This window comes from Anabas testudineus, chromosome 4, assembly GCF_900324465.2.
Source record: "Anabas testudineus chromosome 4, fAnaTes1.2, whole genome shotgun sequence".
Lineage (NCBI taxonomy): Eukaryota > Metazoa > Chordata > Actinopteri > Anabantiformes > Anabantidae > Anabas > Anabas testudineus.
The window spans coordinates 1,895,276-1,917,212 of record NC_046613.1 but is presented as its reverse complement, the minus strand read 5'-3'; the positions used below and the strand labels follow the sequence as shown (position 1 = coordinate 1,917,212).

General features: G+C 40.7%; 1 protein-coding gene across 4 annotated transcripts in view; it reads right to left on the bottom strand.

The window, feature by feature from the left end:
* Nucleotides 1-21,937, bottom strand: part of mcf2l2 (MCF.2 cell line derived transforming sequence-like 2) — a 66,845-nt gene extending 44,908 nt beyond the window's left edge. For 2 of the 4 annotated variants that reach the window (XM_026345534.1, XM_026345535.1), the window contains exons 1-2: nt 21,859-21,937; nt 980-1,063 (exon numbers count right to left, since the gene is read on the bottom strand). In XM_026345534.1, the coding sequence (XP_026201319.1) occupies nt 980-1,063; nt 21,859-21,937 (163 nt within the window). Of the gene's footprint in view, nt 1-979; nt 1,064-3,353; nt 3,672-12,940; nt 13,118-21,858 lie in introns of those variants that run through there. The other 2 variants (XM_026345537.1, XM_026345536.1) reach the window with 2 other exon arrangements.

Here is a 21,937-nt window from a genome sequence, read left to right as displayed (position 1 = left end):
TGAAATAAAATCAAATGATGTGACTTTCCACCAGCTGGGCCGGTGGAACAACAGACTCTCTCAGAAGAGCTCCACTCAGCTGTTAACTGCTAATCATGCCGTGCTGATTTTAATAATCCAGTCAACAAATGTTAGGCCACAGTTTAATTCATTGTTTTCACTATAATGTGACAGTATCTTGTAAAAATAAGCAAATTAGATTAGTTTAATAGTTTACTTAAGATGATTCCAGAAACATCCAAAGACTGAGTCTTTGCAAGCAAAAATGGATGATGACTCATCACTTTGTGCCAAACTTTGGGAATCAATGAAAGGTTGCAAAGAATGTAGGTCTTTCACCATCTACTTTACATAATATTGTGAAAATCAAAGGTGGACATTTGAAAGGGTGGAAAGCACTGTGTGTGCCCCTCACACAGCACTGAACGAGAAACCATTATGTTAGCATGATGAATACACCCACATGAGGTCAGGAGCACTACTAGCATCATATAAGCATTACTTAAAAAGCCAAACATCGATTCTGTGCAGAAACGCTGTTGAGTTCTCTGAAAGATGGACGGAAAGATAGTGGAAACGCATTCCGTGGTCAAACAAGTCAGACATGGGGTACCAAAATTAAAAGCATCTGTGATGGTATGGGGTAGTTTTTGAGAGACATATGCTGCCATCAAGTCAACATCTTTTCCCAGAAAGTCAGTAGATATTTCAGCTGGACAATGTCAGGACCCATTCTGTAAAAGCTACAACAACTGTACATCAAGAAATGCCAGATCTGTGTCTTTTTGTAAATGTATGGCCCATCATGGCATTTTAAATGTATATTCCAGCTTGTACAGCTTTTATATAACACACAATAGAGACCTCTTCAATTTGACCTTTATTTTTTGGGGAATTTGACGTGATTTCATCCAACCTAGCCAATTTGCATGTAAAAGTGTTACCTTGTTACTACAGAAGGCTTATTAATGTTACATACCTGAGAGCAAGGCAAACTGGCGATGCAGCTGCTCTATGATGTCGACAGCCAGCAGGGGCCTTATCTCTTGCTGCATGATCTCATCTGCAAGGAGAAACACACAAGTACATTGTCAGCTGAAGAATCTAGTTTGAAAAACAGATATTGGTACAGTATCAGTTATTTACTCAACAATATAATACAGATAGTAATGCAGATAACAACAAAACATTCTTCTTACTTTCACATTATTTCAGTAAAAAAGGAGAAAATCCATCTATCTATCTATCTATCTATCTATCTATCTATCTATCTATCTATCTATCTATCTATCCATCTATCCATCTATCACTTCCAGTGTCGTTACCACAGGCCAGAAATTAGTGGACAACTGCTCTACCCCTTGATCCACAGCTGTGTTAATCACCTGACAGTACATAAAATATATTAATGAAGAGTTTCTAGGAACCATAGTGTAGCTGTTCAGTAATACACAGAGCAGCAGGGTTATGCAACCAGAGCTCTGGCACTTAAGCAGGGAGGATGTTCAGTATTGTCGGAACACCAAAGCAAGAGCGGAGTGGTGCAGACAGACATGATGTATGAGCACGTCAAGGCACAACAGAAACACTTTTTTAGAAGCTGACGGAGGACTGAGGAGGCAGAAGGGAAGTGCAGGAAGTATGTATGTAAGCAGATGTGAGGCTGTGCTTGCACAGTAAACACCCCAATGAAACCAACAGGATTCCTGATTTGTGACGTTTAGAGTCTAGCTATGAGGACTAGTGTGTCGAGGTTTTCACTTTGTTGCAAACTTGTTAGTTGTCAATTGAGTGTGTGTGTGTGTGTGTGTGTGTGTGTGTGTGTGTGTGTGTGTGTGTGTGTGTGTGCGGTTCCATGAGGAAAGCTGCAAACCCTGAAGGGCCTCTTTAAAGACATTCCTCAGTTTTGACAGAGTTCCTTCTCAGCAGGACACTCAAACAAAGCTTCAGAAAAACACAGTCAATTCTATTATAGATGCTGAAAATGAATAGTGCAGTTTTGTCTTCATCATCAGTTTATAGCATAAATAACCAGACCAGTGTTCCCAGGAACTGAAGAACTGGCTACACAATAAACACCCAGTGAGTAATAAGTGGTCACAGATTGTAAAAGGTGCATGAAGGCAGTGCTGCAGCTGTAAGCCTGGTAGTATAACGTGAGCTAAATATAGTGAGAAAATCCAACTGAGCTAGACGGAGAAAACAGGAACCACATGCTCAAATTTTTCCGTGATGTAGTAGCCAGGATATTCAAGTGCTGTGTTTCCTCAGTACACCTGGATTCAGACGTGTCCCGCATCTCCAGACCGTGGGTGTAGCTCTGCTTTCAGACCACTAGAGTGCAGAGCACACTAACGAGTCAAAGCTGGGGACCCTTGTTTTTGTTGATGGTCCGTTCGCGTTACGCGATCACTCAAAAGCTGGGGTCACTAATGTTTTCCATGAGCACATACACATTTTCATATACATACAACATAGCTGCAAATGCTAAACTTGCATTAGCAAACACAACATGCCATTGGAACTGAGTGTTTGTAGATGATACACATATGTTCAACTAGGCAGATATTCTATTAAGAAACAGCTGTCTCTAACAGTCTACACTGTATTTCAGATCAGTGTGATGTTACTAAACCAGTTTTTCTTACAAAAACGTCCAAAAAGTGGCCCAAAACTTTTCCCAAAGAATTTGTGAGCTTGTTCCAGCATCTCAGTAGCAGAACTGAGAAAAGACTTGCAGACAATAATCTTCCGAGATTAGGAAGTGCTAATCATGGGGCTCACTCAAAAGACTCATTTGAAGTAAGAGTTGAAGTAGCACTTGAAGAATGATATGTGTGGATATCTCTCACTCCCTTGCTGCCCAAGCAAAAACCTCCCGACCACATTTTAATGACAAATATACTGTGGCTGCAGACATCGGATTGTCATACTTGTCGTTCCACATTCCTAGAACCAGAATCAGAAACCAAGTAGCTTTTCATATACAAAGAACGAGTGAGTGAGTTGAAACATATAGAGATAAACACACAAGAAGCCATAGAGAGTGCAAGGGTAAACCCTGAAACTTGCAGAAGGGAGTACTACTACTGCAAAATGTGCAGTACTGTAGTCGGCACAAACCACATGACCACACATAACTTCTCCAAAGTCACTAAATACGCTATATGTGTGTGTATGTGAAGTATGTTGCCCTTAGCCTCTTTTACATTCTCTCACTAAGCTGTAATACATTCAGCTGATAAGTCTTTCCACTAATACAGAAACTCTCATTCACAGTAGTATTTGCTAAAGTGCTACAATAAAGAGACCATATGTGTCACTGAAGGCTGTCCAGTGTGTGTCAGCGTTACCTATGACATGTTTGATACTCTTCATGTCAGCACCTTTCTTGCTCAAACACAGGCCAAGTCAGAAATGTCCAGGAGAAGCAGTATTCCCATTAAACGGCAGTAATCACGGTATCCACAACCAGTGAGGACAATGAAACAACCCTTGCCCATCAACAGTAGCTGCTTCCTCATCATCATCAATTCCAGACGTCCAACCCTGAGTGTGCAGCTGCAGCAGAGCCCCTGGACTGTTAGTGTGTGTGTGTTGCTGTAGCTGTTACATGTTCCTGAGGTTAGATTTTCCAGCTCCGGCTGTAATAAAAGAGCTCAGCTTCGAGCAGTGAGCAGCCAATGAAGAGTGAGGGAGGGCAGAGTGTGTGTCTATGTGTGTAGGAGTGAAACAGAAAGTGATGAGGGAAGGATAGAGAGAGGGAAATACGCATGTACTGTGTGCCAATGCCGCCTCACTTTAGTCCCTAATGTTTTTTGAACAGTGTCCTTGCTTGATATCAATTGTAAAACCAGAGTTAAATATTACTGTTGCATGAACTCTGCCTTCAGATGTTTTGTAGTGTAGAAATTAAAACAGCCATATTGCTTCTATTTGGACGGGGATAGAGGAACACTGGAGAAATAGTCCCTCAGATGTGGGGGAGAGGGAGCGGTTGCGGAGTCTGGGAGGTGAGGGTGCAGTGATGTGTTGCCACCTGTCAGCTGGTGTTTAAATCGTGTACAGATCAGACAGTATGCACTTCAACTTCACTTTGACCCTTCCCAAGAAGAATCGTACCTCAAGAATACGTTGGACTGACTTTGAACATCAGGAAGACATGAGCTCTCCGTCATCTGCCACTACTGGGCCTCCCACACCAGTAATACACAGTGGCAGCACTGGTACAAACACTAGTGTGTCAGAAAATACGTGTTACAAAATACATGTTTTTTCTTGTAATAATGTATATTTGTATACTACAGTAAATAAAGTTTCATCTGTAACTTCAGGATACATTTGGTATGGTTTTATGTTATTCTTTATTATCAGCACATCCTTGACTCTCTTACCGTGTCTATAACTGTCAGTTTTAAATACATTATATTACATTAACTGTTTTCAGTTGTGAGTTACCCCACATTTAGTGCTGCAGTGACTGTTTCAAGCAGCAGGATGGTGTACAGTATGTCAAAAAGAAAATAATACAGTGTGTGTAAATATAACTTGTTGTTTCAACTTACTCAAATATGGGTCAAAGGGCTGCCTTAGAATTTTCTGTCAAATCAATACGGGAACTATTGCTACTAATATGCTACTTTTTGTTAAATCAGCTTAATTTAACAAATCGAATGAACTCTCAGAAATGTATTTATTCAACTCACCATTAAACGTTAAATGACTTAACTATGCTTATTTTAGGGATATGTACATATTGTTGTATGTTCAAATAAACCTAATAAGACAAGCCTTGCATTATGTCAATGTGGAGATTGTTTATACGTCGCTGTGTGTGTCTGTGTATCAGCTTATTGTTCTGAAAAATACACATTCAACCTCCTCATCTATCACTGTTCTACTGTTGTCAGAGCTTTGACAAGAACAGCACACAGTGATAGAACGATATGTAAACACACACCCATAATATGAACGCACACATGTTCAAACACACATGGAGTGGAGATACTGACAAACACTTATAGCATATAGAAACACCCACACCCACACACACACACACACACACACACACACACACACACACACACACACACACACACACACACACACACACACACACACACACACACACATACATTGTTTTCAGCACAATGCCTCTCTCACTCTGAGATGTTTAGGGAAGCATTTACAACGAGGGCATAAACATTACTGTATTTCTGGGCAAGTGTGTGTGGTGGTGGTGGTGGTGGAGGTGGTGGTGGGGGAGTGTTATCATCGCTCTCAGCAATTGTACAAAAGTGTTCAAAAAGAAGAAGTTTGAGCAAAGGAAGTGAGTTCCACTTCCACTTATTGTATGATGACGTGTTGTTCAGACAATAAGATTTAATTCCTTCATCTAACATATCTCTTATAAGTCCACATGAGACTCTGGTTTATCTGGGGCCATCAGATTCTCACAATGGCAGACCAGCATTACTGTTTCCTACACGGTGATAGTTGTGTCTGTGTTGGTCCAAAACTAATAGATTTTGAAGGAACTATAACTTCTGTCTGGACCACTTCCTGTGACATCATCATTCTGCATGGATGTTGTGGGAAGGTGACGACAGTGGATGGTTTTCAATGTAACCTGCTGAATTTTGACTTGGCATCACTTGCTGCATCCTGCAGGTTGTTGGATTTTAGTAAAAACCTGGCTAAAGTTTGGGTATAATGTCTAATGAAAGTCAGCATTAAAGCTGCAACATGTAACTTTTTGTCTGATAAACCTTAGGAGAATAGATATGATCTGAAACATACATGACTAAGTAGATACTCACAGGTCAAGAATTTCTGAAAATACTAGTAACAACATACAGTACATAGGTGGGACAATTAGATAAAGAATCTTAGATTTGTCTTGATCACACAGCAGACTGCACATATAGTAGATAGTAGTGTTAATAGCACAGCCACAAAACTAAGCTTTTACCTAATGCAAGACGCTGTTCTCTATTAACTAGTCTATTATATCTTGTTTTGTCTGTCTTTCTGTCAGAGGGCCGTGCTGCACCAAGCTGATGTCAGCCCCCCTGTTGGACACGTGTAATGAAGCTTCTTGGATGACTAGTTACAGACTGCTGCTATACAGTCTAACAGTAATGGTTAAATGTAATGTAATGTCTCACTTGGACTCAAATACTGGTGTGCTTTGGGGACGTACTGTGTTTTGTGACCCAACAACCAAGAGGGTGGTTCAGGTTAACCAACAACTCCTTTGTCTTCCCAAGGACACTGTCCTTTGCTACTACAATTACTATAAACTATCTATTTCGATTTTACAGGAGGACAGTCCCTTAACCAGCCCAAATGTCTCCAACTTAAATTATAGGAGTCCTTGTAATTCATGCAGTAAAGTTGTTATTATATAGTTGTTTTATTGCTTAAACCTAATTAAACTTTAATTTTTAAGTTGTTCTAAAAAAAACTGTATCATGTAATTTGGGAAAATTGGCTCCAAACTATGAGAAAAGGTGTAGACTTTGCAATGTGTGATATAAGTCCAGTGTTTTACTCTCAATAACACAACTTCCACTTAAGTGGAGTACATGACCGGCAGGCTTTGTATATTAGTTTGCATATTTTGTGAGTCAGCTGGTTATTGACTATTCAACTGTGGTGTCTTAGCTCAGTCTACTTTACTTTGTCCACATAACAGCAGACCTCCCTCTCACTTTCAGCAGAGTCTGTGATAAAGCGCTTACATAACACAGCAGATTACAGTGATTGCTGGGGGCACTAAGTCTCTATAGCCCCTTTCAGACATACACTCCTTTCCTGAATGTATCAGCGGGGGTGGTGGGGGACTTGTTACCTTCAATTCAACGATATCCCAATTTATCATTTATTAAGTTATCATTATATAGATGTACAGTATAATGTAACATAATGTATCTTGAACATGTTCATAAACATTGAATAACTACAATAAAGATTGGTTTTGCATTGTGGCATGACCCATGCTCTGTTTTAATTTGTGTTTCTGTGTGAATCTCTAACATCCTCTCTCTAAAGAGGAAAACCACATCTGATAACACTCACAGACCTCTCTCTGGATGATAACTCTTCGCAATGGATAATTAAAAGTCCAGCTTCAAAAGCATTCTTTAGTTTCAGGCTTCTGCCGTAAAACCAGTAACAGAGATTTAAAGACCGTTTCCTCCAAAATCTGCACAAAGTAGGCCTACAAACTGCAGAACCTTTCCTAAATGCTTATTCTACAAAGGTTTGTGGTTTAAATGCTGTCTCACTATTGTCTATAGCAGATTGTCTGCTTGTTTGATGTAGTTTAATAGTCATTTATTAAAGGACACCTCTGGTCCACACTTTTCCACTTTCCACTTCAGCCCTGCTTGTTTCTGCTTTTCTGCTGAATTGAAGAATTTGAGATGAGGTAGTAAAACAAAAATTTGCTCTTATTACTCAAGCTGTAGCTGTAACCCTAGATTTGTCAAGCCACAATAAAAACAGGCCTGCTTATGCTGGATCAGAGGATTGCAGGGACCTGTGTGAGCCTGACCCCTTCAGCTTGTCTCTCAGTGTCCTGTCACTTTCCTGGCAACCAACACACACACACACCACAATCTGATCACTGTGGGTTCATCCACCACCAAATGCTAACGAGTTCCTTACATTCATGCCCACTGCCAAATAATATGTTTATGACTTCTGCCTGATGAACCCATGATGTCTTAGCAACATAGTAACACAACAAGCATTGAGTTGGTCTGATTATATTTATTTATTTGCCGATTTATTCTTGAGGTTTTTTTCTTTTTAGAGAAAAATGGCTCCTGAGATTTGGTATAACACATGACACATGCAAAGAAAACTTTATCAAAGAAGTTTAGTACTGATAATAGCATGAAAACATCTCTGTGTGATGTTTTATATTCCAACCACTTCTAGAGTTAGGATGCTATGTTGCTATTAGTGAACAGGGCAGGCTCTATCAGTGGACAGGTCACCAGTCCATCACAGGGCTGACATCCAGTCTGTGGCTGTTTGGTCACCAGTTAAGCCTAACTGCATGTCTGACTGTGAGGGGAAGCCAGAGCTCCTGGAGAGAACCCATGCAGACAGTGGGAGAACATGCAAACTCCACACAGAAAGGCACCTGGCTGATTGGTGGATTTGAACCCATGTCCTTTTTTCTTTGAGGCAACAGAGCTAACCGCTACACCACCATGCAACCAAAGCTGAAGTCATCTTCCAGTCTTCCAAAATGTAGGGGTTAGCACATTCTTTGTTTAGGAGTCATGTGCATTATGTGTTTCTACGTGTTTTTCCAGCAGACAGGTTTCACAGTGTGTTATTTTTGAGGATGTCTGTAAAAGTAAAACCATATTTCATAAGCTGTCCTACAACTGGAGGCAGAGAACAGCAGGTGTGAGAATATCACTTCTCTCACCAATTTGCAATCCACAGTATAAATAGAAATAATTAGCAGCCTGTGTAGAACAGAGGCTGCAGTGATAGTCAGCAGCAGAAGGGGCAGCTGGAGTCTATTGTACCAGAGAGATACAGGTAAATAAAGTGCTTTAGTCGAAAGCGTTTGATGTTGCTTCTACATCAGAAGCCGTGGGAGATTAGAGGAAACCACTTGGTACAAGTTGTTGGTGTTAAGTTGATTGACTTTCATAGGTGGTGACGATAAAAGCACCCTCTACACGTCTCTTTAAGAGCAATTTATACAAGCCTGTGAATTAGAACAGGGTCTTATCCTTCTTCTCAGCAGGCCTACAGTACCGTCTACTGTTGGAGTCATCATGTGACCAATGAACCTCGAGCCTGCAGGACATGAACGTCTCATGACCTGCCATAGCTGGGACAACAGAAGCCCACGCTGCAAGAGACTGCACTTTCGGCATGTGAATACACACAGCTAGACACAGAGAGACAGATATTACACGGAACTAGCAGGTCCAGTCATGCCTGTAAAAACTAATACTTGCTGTAAAAAGCACTACAAAATGCACTGTGCAAAATGCATTGCATCTGAATTAACACATACCATTAATTCAGGTAATGTCATGCTAAATGTCATGGAGGTCATGCAGTAACTTCATTCCCACAGCACACAAAATGTCAACACCTGAAACATATTCTGTAATATTATCAATTAACCAACAACTGCTGTGATGGACAGGGCTCAGCATGAACACAGTGCGATCCTGGTCATTACTGTCAGGTGTCAGGACACACAGTGCATCACAGCTGGCTGTGCATGGGGCTGAGTCACAGACCAGTCGGAGTGGCCGAGCTGTATCTGTCCTGGTTATACAGAGGACAGAGCTGCTGAGGACCACTGTGGCTGTGGATTACAGCTGCTGTGAGGACCAAGCTAAATCCTCATAACAATGGTGCTGACATTCGTCCAATTTTTTTTTAAGATGTGTACACACACACACACACACAAACAGAGCTTGTAAAGAGCATATGTTATTTTTGGAGGGTCGTTCCTCAAGGTCCAGGGAAAAGAGGGCGGAGAGTTTCCTATGACTTCTCAGGAAGAGCGCAAGAAGACAATCAGAGGATGTCTAATGACAGGATAAGCTGATAACAAGTCTCTCTGTGTCTCTCTCTCTCTCTCTCTGTCTCTCTCTCCCTCTCTACACACACAATGCCAATGAATATCATTATCACCTCATGAAAGACACTACTGACAAACAGTCGGTCTGATGATGTGTTAACACACTAGACACATGGGTTGACTCACTATCTCATTATCCTTTGTAAGAATGAATGCAATTAGGGGTGTGTGCACACATACGTGCATGTGCCGTTCTCTCTGCTGTATCTTTGCTGGACAAACAAAATGGGTCTGGGCACCGCCATAGGTGTATATTGTTATTTTGTATCTGTATTTGGTGCAGATTTACACACACGCCACACTCAATATTATCAATATTTGTGTTCACAGCTAGTGCTGGAGTATTATGGTTGATTCTAACCATATTTAACCTATATGAAAAATAAATACATTCATTAACTAGGGCATCACTGCTGCCAGAGTGACATGTTGGATTATTAGCTTCTAGCTGAAAAATTGTCCAGAATTACTTCATAATTATAATATCATTTGAACTGAAGTTTTGCGATGGAGCAGATCGATATTTTAATATACAGGAAACAGAGGGAAATATAACCGCATGTATTGAAAAGACAGAAGCAGAAGCACAGACCTTATTTCCCAACAGCTTTTTGATCCAAATACTGGAGATCTTGATTTGGAAATATTAACTTTATGATCTTGATATGAACCAAACAATAAGAAGAGGAATCCCCATTTGATTTTCTGGAGCTACAGTATCACTCGTTTCTCAAGGTTGTACGACAGTGTAACAGGGTGGAGCATCTGCTCCCACAAACAATCTTTGGCAGCCTCTCTGCTGATGTGCCCAAATTATTTTTCACCTTCACACACTCTCACTCTCACTCTCCTATGCAGCACCATGCTGCACTGTAGAGGGAGAACCGGCCTGCAACACCAGCGGGTGGAGACGCATACGGTAAAGAAGGAATCACACTTTGATTGGCTTTATTTGAACCCATACCACTTCGAAATGTGCCCAGAAGCGCATTGGTATCAATCCTCTAAATTGGACTGGGATACATCTAGTTTCTAGTTTTAGGTTAAATGCTGATTTAGTAAAAAGACGTCCATGCTACATGTATTTGTTGTATGTTATAGTTTTGTCCAGGTATGTTTGTCTTTTTAAAGTTGTAATTTCTGTACTTGTATTTTGTCGTGATATCATAATCTTGTAATCTGTTATACTGTAATCTGTATGCTAATGTAACACCTGAGTTTCCCTCAGGTAATTAATAAAGTGTTACCCCGCCTCCCCCCAGATGATTTAAAATGCAGCAGCATGTCTCATTTGTAATCAGCCAAAAAAGGTACGTTAAACCACTTTTCAGATCTCTGCACTGGCTTCCTGTAGTTGTCCACATCAGGGTCAAAGCCCTCACTCCCAGTTCTCAAAAACCTGCTAAAAACAAAACTCTTCCATAACTTGCACTTTCACTTCATGAAACAAAGACAGTTCTTAGTTACTACTAAGTAAAGTAGGTCAAAGCAGGCTGATAGTATTGGGGAAAATTAGTTATTTACCGTTCGTTATCTACCTCGAACAACAGGAGGCTGCAGAAACTCAACTCTACACAAGTTGACAGGAGGCACAGGGTAAAGAATGGAGGGATGGGTAGATGCACTTCTTAGTAAAGCTTACTCAGTCTCCTGGCACACATGAAGGGGTAGAATGGCTCCATTTCAGTTCTAGACATCCATACATTGGGATAGGTCGGCCCATATGTGCCACAGTTTGGTACAGTACTGCAGTGTGTCTAGAAAGTCCAACCTAATCTCACCTGAAATAAGTGTGCATGTGTTCAAACAGTATCTTCTTTCTTCTTCCTCTTACATACCCATCAAAGCCTGCTGACGGGTTCTGCAGTAAAGACAGTGGAATAGTCCATGTTTCCTCTGTGCTTCTGCCTCACACCCACTCACCCAAAGCAGTTCTTAACCTTACAGAAGTGCTACTGCGGCAGTTGTTGCTCATGCACCTGTAGAGACAGCAAGGCGTCTCTGTCCTCACTGCCTCACTCTGTTCGTCTCTGTCATAATCTCTGCATTAGAAATTAAAGCCTATTACAGGCAAGTGCATGTGTCCCCCCCGTGACTACCTTAAACACAACTACAGTACAAGTATCTTCAATGTATGTGCAAGTAAGACTGAAACTGTGTAGAGCATGAGTGTTAAAGGAACTGAGGAATGGATTCACTTTATTTTCAGAAAGTTGTAGCTAAAAAAGTTTTCTAACTTCTGGGTTTTGCTTCCGTGTTGAATGGCCCAATGCATAATCTCTGCATTAGAAAGGGAAGCCTATTACAGGCATGTGCATGTGCCCCCTCCCTCCTACTACTTCAAACACAACTACAGTTCCATCTGCAGTGAGGGAGCAGTGAGGGTGGCTCTGTCCCAGTGGTGAGGTGTTATTTGAAGTGATGGTGCAGTTGGATTACAGTTATGCAGTCGATGCAGACGCAAAGTTAAGAGTTTGCAGTTTTTTCAGCATTCCTCATAGAAAACAGCAGATGAGAAAACACACTTTTGTGAGGCAAAATCTCATTTCACAAACCAGCAAAGTCTCTCACTGTAGGTTTATATCGCTGCCTAAAAGCTCAAGGTTTGCTGTACGGGACTTTTGTGGCAATCATATTTACTAGAAATGTGATCGGGAAGGAAGATAAAGCACAGTCTCAATGAACAAGGGAACCTCGGTTGTCAGTCTTCAGTAGAGTTCCCAGATCATACTGCAATCACGCATCCACCAAAAGTTGATTTAGACCAAAGATCTTAAACATACACACACTACTGTATATACTGTTTATCTATGATGTGAGCTATGATGTGTATATCCACACACACACACACACACACACACACATATATATATATGTGTGTGTGTGTGTGTGTGTGTGCTGCAGCTGCACTAGTGTGTGTGTGTTTCTATACCAAAACCATTTTGCTCAAAACTGTCAAGCACAAACACAACATATGTTATATGTTTAAACCAAGGTGGAACTGAACAGTATCACGTGAACACCTGCAAGGTTACACACACAGTCCTATTGTATCCAATAGGGAGTGTGTCCTAACGAACAACCTTCACTTATCTATGAACTTGTCAACACTGCTGCAGAGTTTTCAACAATTCTTATGAGTAGATGGTTAAAGGTCCTATTATTATTATTATCACACACTGTTCCAAGTAGTAATCCTTCACCAGACTTCTGGTTACACAGTATGTTACAGAGTATTTCAGACACACACACAGTACACACCACGCACTTTACCAACACTGTGAAGCACTCAATATGTTCATCACTTACATATTACTGATCCCATGCTGCTGCTGCTGTTGCTCTGTCATAAACAATCCACATAAAAGGGGCCGAAGCACGACTAAACCAGCAACAAGTCTGATGTCCACATCAACATAACAAACACCATACACACACACACGTACATGCAGAGGTCTGGTGACAATACGGTCCAGTCCTAGGGGCTGGGAGGTCTTCCACAGTACTGTGGGACAAGCCCTCCTCTTTTGAGTGTAAGAGAGCAGGAGAGCGCGAGAGAGAGAGAGAGCAAGACATGGTGTGTGTGTGTGTGTGTGTGTGTGTGTGTGTGTGTGTGTGTCTGTCTGTCTGTATGGAATTAGAATTATTACAAAATTATTAAAGAATCTCTCAATGATCAAACTAAATAATGAAACAGATTTTTGGCTCAGTTTTAATTCAAGACTTTCATGCGGGTGGGTTTTACAGGACAGTGTTCCCATTGGTCAGCTGCTCTATGTGTAAGAGCCAGTGGCCAGGAAGTGGTTGTGCCACTAGTTTCCATCTGCATTCTGAAGTCGAATAATAGAAGATATGTGGAAGAGACTAAACATTTATATGTGTTTGTAATATACCGCTACACAAATGCACAGTTCGATGTATTGACACTTTTTGACCAAGTCAGTTCCAGGTTTGGTTTGTAGCTAGTGCTGAATTTAGTTTCAACTGGAAAAAGCAAATATTTGCAGGTCTAGAAACAGGACTACATACATCGGAGTTGGTGGATGGATGATCGTGATCAACAAAACCAATTAAAGCTTTGTTGTAAAGACAAATCATTTATTAGATCTGATGTAATGACGTGGCTCTATGGTGTCTCTGTAGTTTGTGTGAACGCAGAGCAGTTACTAGAAGGTTTGCGAGTTGAACCAAGTCTGAACGAGCACTAGCTCCAGTCCAGAACTAGTAACTAGTTACTAACCAGCTACATTACCAGCAAATATAAAGTTAGGTTGTCAAGCTTTGTATGTATCAGAAGTAAAAGCTCATTTGTCTCTGCCACAAAGTAAAAGGCAACGGAACTGAAACTAACTGGACAATCAGAGTATGGGTGTGTTGTGGGAACTAGGTATTAGATTAAAGCGTGGTGCCCCCTCACTTTCAGAAACCAAAAAAAAGGTTTTAACTAGGTTTTGCCTCCATATTGTGTTGCTAAGTGCACATGCCACTGGTTTTCTCCTGTAGCACGACTTTACTTTGCGTGATTCACAAGTTTTCTAGCAAGTTTTACACAACTCCGTGAGACATCTCGTTATAATGGTGTGCTGAAAATGTTTCGGACACTGGGGATTTGTGCTTGGCAAGACTTGACAACGGGCAACTGAGGAAGGTGGAACGAGGGCATACAGCACTCTTTTTTTCCATGTCGTCATTTTAAAAAGCTTAGTTTTCTCGAACTCATGCAGTCCACATTTCATGGTAAGTCTTATTGCAAACCTTTGCAAAGTAATTGTGTCATAAATGGCCAGGCCCAACATGAAGAGTTGTTTATTACATTGAGCCACCAACATACACCGCATATCACCTATGGCAATAGCTTACATTAACATGTATGTCTTTTGGGCAGCATACTTTACATGAAACCTGAAAGTTCTTCCTGCGGGTTGGTTGCCGATATTTTTCGTCAAATCCTCAGAGTTTTCATGTGAGCACAGAGGAATATTTTTCAGCAGGCTCAATTCACCGTGTTATGTCCTCAATGTAATCTTCAGGGGCATTCAACAGAGACATCTGATCCTGTTGGACAGCATACTGTAGCTATGTATGGCTGACAGATTTTACTATTTGAATGGATCATTCTGCAAACATGATGTTTAAAAAAATGAATACTGATTGTAAGCTATGAAGAGTTTGACAGTTTTGTTGAGAATAAACTCCTCATCAAGTGATTTTTGTGCAGATTTGAAGAGAATTGTACTTATTCTTGCACACATGGAACAAAACCATGCAATTTGCTTGAATGAATGAGAAATCTTACTCTGTTGTGAGTGACAAGCTAATTCTTCTGACAGTAGCTCTGTTTTGAAAAATCATTTTCTCATTTGGGAATTGAGCCAAAGTGAATGACAAGAACTGTCCTAGAGTCTCCATCCCTGCCAGTAACATCTGTACTGTATGTAACTGTACCCCCACTTCCTTCCACTTCTTCCAAATCCCCCAGACGCCAGTCTGAAAAGCGTTCATGCTCCCGAACTGAACATGCGTCAGAGACCTGCCTCTTGTAAATAGACCCTTTTCTTCAATAAATCACCTGTCTACCTAGCTTTGTTGTTTCATGTGTCTTGTTTATGCAGCCTTGTGGGACAAAGATTTTCATACACATAAACACACGCAACAATCTGATGTTTGTGCAAGTCACTTCTCCTTGTTAGTTCCTTGTAGACAGAGGCAAGTCGAAGTGTAACTGAAAGTTAATCATCCAGCAGCAGAAAAGCAGAAGATGTGGGAGCCAGATAAGAGGTTATTAATCAAGTCATCATTCTTATGAACCGTGTTTCATTCTTTATGAGTGTTAGATAAGAGGGTTCATATATCATATGTCTGCTGTTTGAGGTAACTACAGTAGTAGTAGTCTAGCTTGACATAAAGCAAGACTAAGACCATAAACCAAAAATTTAAACACAAAATAATACTGAAATAATGCTACAACATTTAACAAAATTAAATGAGGCAAGAAATACTGGCACATTACTTAGAGATAAAACTAAAAGAAAGACGCCAAGAATGTTTGTAATAATCTTTTGGTAAACATACGGTAAATTGCTACAGTATTGTTACAGCATACAGGATTACCCAAAGACTAAATAAAGACATCCCAGGACATTAGACCTGCTCAAAACAGACCCCCGGGATAATCAACGATAACGATAAGATATAATACGAAGTCTAGAGAGCACACATGTGCTGGCAGAAGCATGATCCATCAATTAAAACTAGTGCTACAGTCCAAAACAGAACCTTTACAGAGGAAAGCAGTAGGTGACACAGCACTCAAAGTATTCATATTCCTTCTTGACAAAAAATGTTTGCTGGTAGACCAGTAACCAGCCTGTCCAGATTAGAAGCACTCTCTTCATTCATCAACAACTGTCCTAACTGTGTACAGTAAAAATCAGCTGCAGGGAGGAGGCCTCATTACATCATGGATGACATCACTGGCAGTGTTTGCTACCTCACTGGGAATTACCTTGTCTGGTTGGAACATATACTTAAAATAATGAACTGAGGCAAGTCACATGGGCTTTTATGACTGACACACTGTGTTTTCCTTCCACAGTTACTCATGTGTACTGTATGTTATCTCATGTATGATATCTGAATCTGCAGAAGTGCAGTACAATTCAGAAACTATATCTGAACTACATGTATATCTCCATGTCCCTTTTGGAGCTCTTTTTGTGCCAAAGAGTAACTTTCTACCTTCGGTCTGCCACTTTTAATCAGCATTAACCTGATGACCAGCTGACATGACCTTGGCTCATACAATCTGCTCAGGACTGACCGGCTTAGTAAAGCTGTGCAGTGAGAAAATTAGGCCAGACTGTGAAATCAAAGTTCTCTTGTGGCCTATCGGATCAGTTCTATTGTTCAGCACTGTTATTGTGAGCAGAGCTGGTCAGCTGGCCTCAGTCCAGAAGACAAGCTATTTTCAAAATATATTGTGACCCACCACTCTCCACCACCACCCTATCGGAGGCAGGAAGGGGAAACAGAAAGAATGCAGCTTTGACGTCATGACAACAAAGCTTGGGGATTGGTAGGTAATACCACGAACCCAAAACCGCTTTCAGAAGTTAGCATTGGAGGTAACAGCAGCTGTTGATGGAGAGGAAACAGTTTCAAAACTTGCATAACTGGACATAAAGAAATCATGATGGCCACTCTGGACAGTAACCAACAGTGAGAAGAAGGGATAATGTGAAAGCAAAGCACGGAAACATCAAAAGGATGTCAAGTAATGGTAGAAGGTTACTGTTCTTATTCTCTAGTTAACATATATACTCCACCAACCTATTCACATTCACATTATCCCTACTCTTTACACATGACACCTGATTATAACATTTTCTAACTATGTTTATAGCTTGAAGTCACTAAGTCACTTCATTGGAATGACCTCAGTGACCTTTTGTCATATCAACCCCCAGGAATATTAACATATTAACAAGTCTCTGGAAACAGAAACATCGTTATGTTTTTAGTCTTGTTAATAGTGAGCATTGTGTATGTCCAGTGTTAGTGTTTATCATTTATGAACGTTTTGTGGTTGTGCATCTGTGGCCTGTGTTAAAGGCCAAATTTTCCTACATTGTGATGTCACCAGTGGATCAGGAAGTATGCAGGAAGGAAACTGTATGAATTAAAAGGAAACCGTCTGTCCCAGCTGTGACCTCTGATCTGCCTATTCTTCACCTCACTTTGTGCATGGATCCAAGTTGTTGACCTTTCTTTGTTCCAGGCCACAACAGCTTCACTTCTGTGTGAGTGAGACTGACCATGTACAGTAGTCAACTTTTAGAACTTCAGTACTAACACCACATAATGGTGTTAATGTTGTGGCTTTTAGATGTAAAACTGAAGACATACATACTGTGTGTTCCTTGATAATAGAAAGGAGTACTGTAAACCAAACACTGAATTACACAAAAAGAACATCCAAGCATGGACGTGGCAGTGTAATGTTGTGGGGATGTTTTGCTGCTGACTCGCCATAATTAAAGAAAACGTGAATTCTACTTTCGACCAAAGAATCCCAAAGGCGAATGTCAGGCCATCAGGTTATCCAACAAGACAATTACCCAAGCCTAAGAGTAAGTCGACTCGTAAATAGCTGTAATAGAAAAAAATTAAACTGGACGAGAACTCGCAATTAGCTTTAGTGTTTGAGTACTTTATCACAATGGTGTTTTAGGTTTGGGTAAAAACTTAAAAAATACAATTATTATAAAAAAAAGTGAAGAAACATAAAAAAGCCTGGCTACTAATCACCACAAAGGAGAATGACTCTAAAATGTACTGACAATACTTTTTTTAAAGTAATACTCATAAATACAATGTGCACACAGCGATCGTCTAATGGTTTTATAATGTGTTGTGCTGTACTCTTTTGAGCTTGTAAAGCAATAGACATGCACAACTGGTGATTTATTGTACCACTGAGCTTCTGTGTCACCACAGGCCTCAAGATTTCTTAAAATGCAGCCAACAGTAAGTCAAACAGGATAACTCCCATTATCCAAACAGGGACCAGCACTGCTGCTCTATCCTGTCAACAACAACAACCTCCAAACACGTGAAAAATATGTTTAGTATGTGAAGTCATAGTGTAGCGATTACCCAGACATGTTAATGTTTTATCCAGCTAATTTATACTCCTTCAGCTTTGTACCCCTTTCTAGCTGTCCCCCTATTTGGATTTTGTTCCAATGATTCAATTCACACTCAGTCACTTGTGGCTGTCATGCTAATCCTCTTAGCCTCATTAAGATGCCTGAAGCACTCCATAGCTGCCATTTGGCTGGTACAGTATTTCATTCAGTCCAACAGTCTGTAAACAGTACACCAAAACTAAAACAGAAATTGGGCTATTCCCTATGTACTGACATGCTAGAAGGCAGGTGTAGTTTAAAGTTCCTAAAACATGAGATCTGTGGTTCAGTAGAATGTAGGTATAGATTTCTGATTGTAAAAACTATAAACACTTTATGTTAACTTAAGTCAATTTTACCATGAAGACACACATTGTAAATATTGGGCTGTCTAAAATAGATAATCCACTAAAATCTAATTAGGAAATTAGTAAACTAAATTAGTTATTAATTAATTTTTTACCTTGTTATGAATCTTTGTTAACTGTACAAATCAAAGTACAAATCTGGGGAAACATATGTAAATGTAATTAGAGGTTTGTGATGTTTTCATATGCAATTTAAGCACACATTAATTAAAGACACTATGACACAATTGGCTTCTCGAAGTGTAATTTCTCATAGCCTCTGCCTACTCTGAGTTCTGCACTCTGACAAGTACATTTATGTAAGATTATTTTCTGCTCATACCTGTCAGCAAAGAACTTGTCAGAAAGTGTTTTTTGAATGTGAAAACACTTATTCGGCTATAATATTAGCAACAAAGCACAGCAACATTCAGTATCATCCTTCCTTCCAGCCTGACCTTTTCACTGGAAAATCTGAATGTCACTCATGAGGTTCCTGCAGCAGGATAAAGCGGCACTTTAGGAGGAGCTCACAGACTGAGCAGGGCTGGAGGGGGACGGGGGCTTCACTTCAACTGAGCTTCAGTGTGAACAAGAATATCATTGTCTGTCTTAGTAGCAGGCTCTGATCGGCAGACCTCAGCACTTCAGTGGAACACAGTAGCCATTTTAGATCAGGCATCCATAAAGCAGCATGTGCATCATCAAGTATGAATGAGGGGAACACAGGAGTTACGGTGAATTACATATGCTGGGGCTGCAGTGACCTCATTGGCTACCAATATGAGTCATCAGTGGCTCTATGTATACAGCATATACATCCATGATACACACTGAATCATTTGTGAGTCAAGATGTGAACACAGAGGTGAAGTAGCCTATAGTAATTTTTTACTCAAATCATCCATAACTATTAATTACAGATATGTATTATTAATGGTTATTGACTGATTTCCAGTACACTGATTAATCTGCAATACTGTTTAAGTTTGCTGATGAATCCTGCTGTACCCCATAGAAATGAACTAGTCTCAATGACCCACTCCGAACTGCACAAAGCATGAGTCATGTGACCTGCAACCATATTTGGCACCTCTTCTATCTTTAGGGTTCTGAGCAGGACCAGCAGGATGTACAGTACTGAAAGAAAGGCATCTTTGAATCTGATATCTGGTTTCTAAAAAAACGGAACCATGTTGATAAATCTTTAACCCAAAAGACAGTTTCTAGGAATTCTTTGTTATTGCCCTAAGTCCCTTTAGAGTGACATTCCTTCAGAAATACACTGCCTCAACATCAACATTTCACTTTGCACCACTTCATCTGAATAAACCTTCCCCCTCTTTGGTTCCCTCTCACCTATGCACCATCCATGCTGCGCTTGGAACCAATGAGCAGATGAGCAGAGCGAGTATGAAGGTCAGGAAACAGTGGGAGATCTGCTATCACTCATCCTAATGCTCAGGAACTACAGCTGCTCATAATCGGGAAGCAAGGTATTTCCAAATAGGTTTCAACATAGTATGTACACCGGTTTTTTGTAACCATTTAGTCTCCCCTAGATTCTTACAGTGTTCTTATTCTTATACAGTTCCAAACAAAAGTTTATTTACATATCAATGTTAAAACCTTACATAGTTTTTTGGAAAACCCATAAAGCCCCCTAGAGCAGGAGTATTTGACCGTGAAGAAGAAAAAGTAATTTTAATGGAAGAAACATCCAGCAGAACCAAGCTTAGGGTAGGCGGCCATCTGCCTTGACCGGTTGGCGTGTGTGGAAAGAGAAGAATGGAAAGAAGAGCAACAACAAGCAGCAGACAAATCACTAAGCAGGTTAGCAGGGCTAGAAACAGCACACCGGAAGTGGCACTAACCTTTCCTAGAAGAGAACTATAAAGATGTTTGACTCTCATATGTATGCACTGTTAAGACAAAGATATACCTAAATATTAAACCAACAAAAACTAAATGAATGCCATCATATGCTGGGATTCCAGGCTTCATTACACCACTACAGTTTATGAACTCACACTGTGCCACCAAATAGACCTATCCTATATCAGACTAAAATCTAATCTGAAATGATGTATTTAGTGGAGTAGGAAAAAAACAAGGATTTGTTGAAGTTATTTAACAAATTGTCACACAGACACGTAATGTGTGGTAAAATCCAGTGTTTCATGCTGCATTAAAATAAGCACTACAAAGCCAAGAAATCGTCTGGTAACAGCATTTTGTGTGAGCCTGGCTCCCAATAAATCAATTTCGGGTCCCTTGTTTTACAGATCAAGCTCTGTTTCCATAGTAATGTTCTGCAGAAGCAAGCTTCCTCCCTCCCCCTACCCCTGAGTCCCCTGCGCGCTACGCAATGGAAGAATTGCAGTGATGGAGGATGCTATGCGATAGTCTCCAGCGTGGCACATTAACCTACTTCCGCAGCAGGCAGGAAATAACCGGATGCAGAGGAGGAAGAGGACGATGAAAAGGGGGATAGAAGGACAAGAGGACGAGGGAAGGAAGGTGATGAGGATGCTGAACGAGGGACCAGAAGAAGGGATGAAAAGGGTTGTGTGGGAAGGACAGAGGCAGAGTGGAGATGCAGGGTAGGGGGGAGTGGCAAGGAATAAAAAAATAAGCAAGGATGAAGTGGAAGATAGTGAAAGTGATACTGAAGTGGCTGATAGAATCCAGCACCAACATAAGCACCTCTCCTTAACTATTAATGTCTGCAGCTAAATACAGAATCCCCTGATAGAAAGAACAGTCAACAGTCAGTTTGTATGGCTTTGTATATGCAGGTAACCACCACTCAGCTTTACTTCTTTCCAGAGATGATGACATGCTAGCCTCTCTGCCCATGTGCAGAGCATCCCCCCTCTTACTGAGCGGTGCTGATGAGAGGAAGCAATCCCCTGCCCCTGGTTCTCTCTCTCTCTCTCTCCCATCTGCTTCTCTCCACACTTCTCATCAGTTTTCCAAAAAAAGAGACACAACCTGGTAGCACATGTCCCACCATACACTCCTGACCCAAATGACGACGGGAGGATAGTCCTAGAGAAGGGATAGGGTCTGTTCCCAGGATGTCTTACATATTCCCCAAAGAACAGATAAACACAGCAGCTTTTCTTACTCTAATTATCTGTAGGAGTGGAGCATTAACAGGAAGGCAGAAGGTGAAAATGTTAGGTCTTACCGACGTGTGTGATGACACACTGCACCCTCTGTAGCAGCTCCTGCACCGACATCTCGTCTTCTCTCAGCCAGCACAGCAT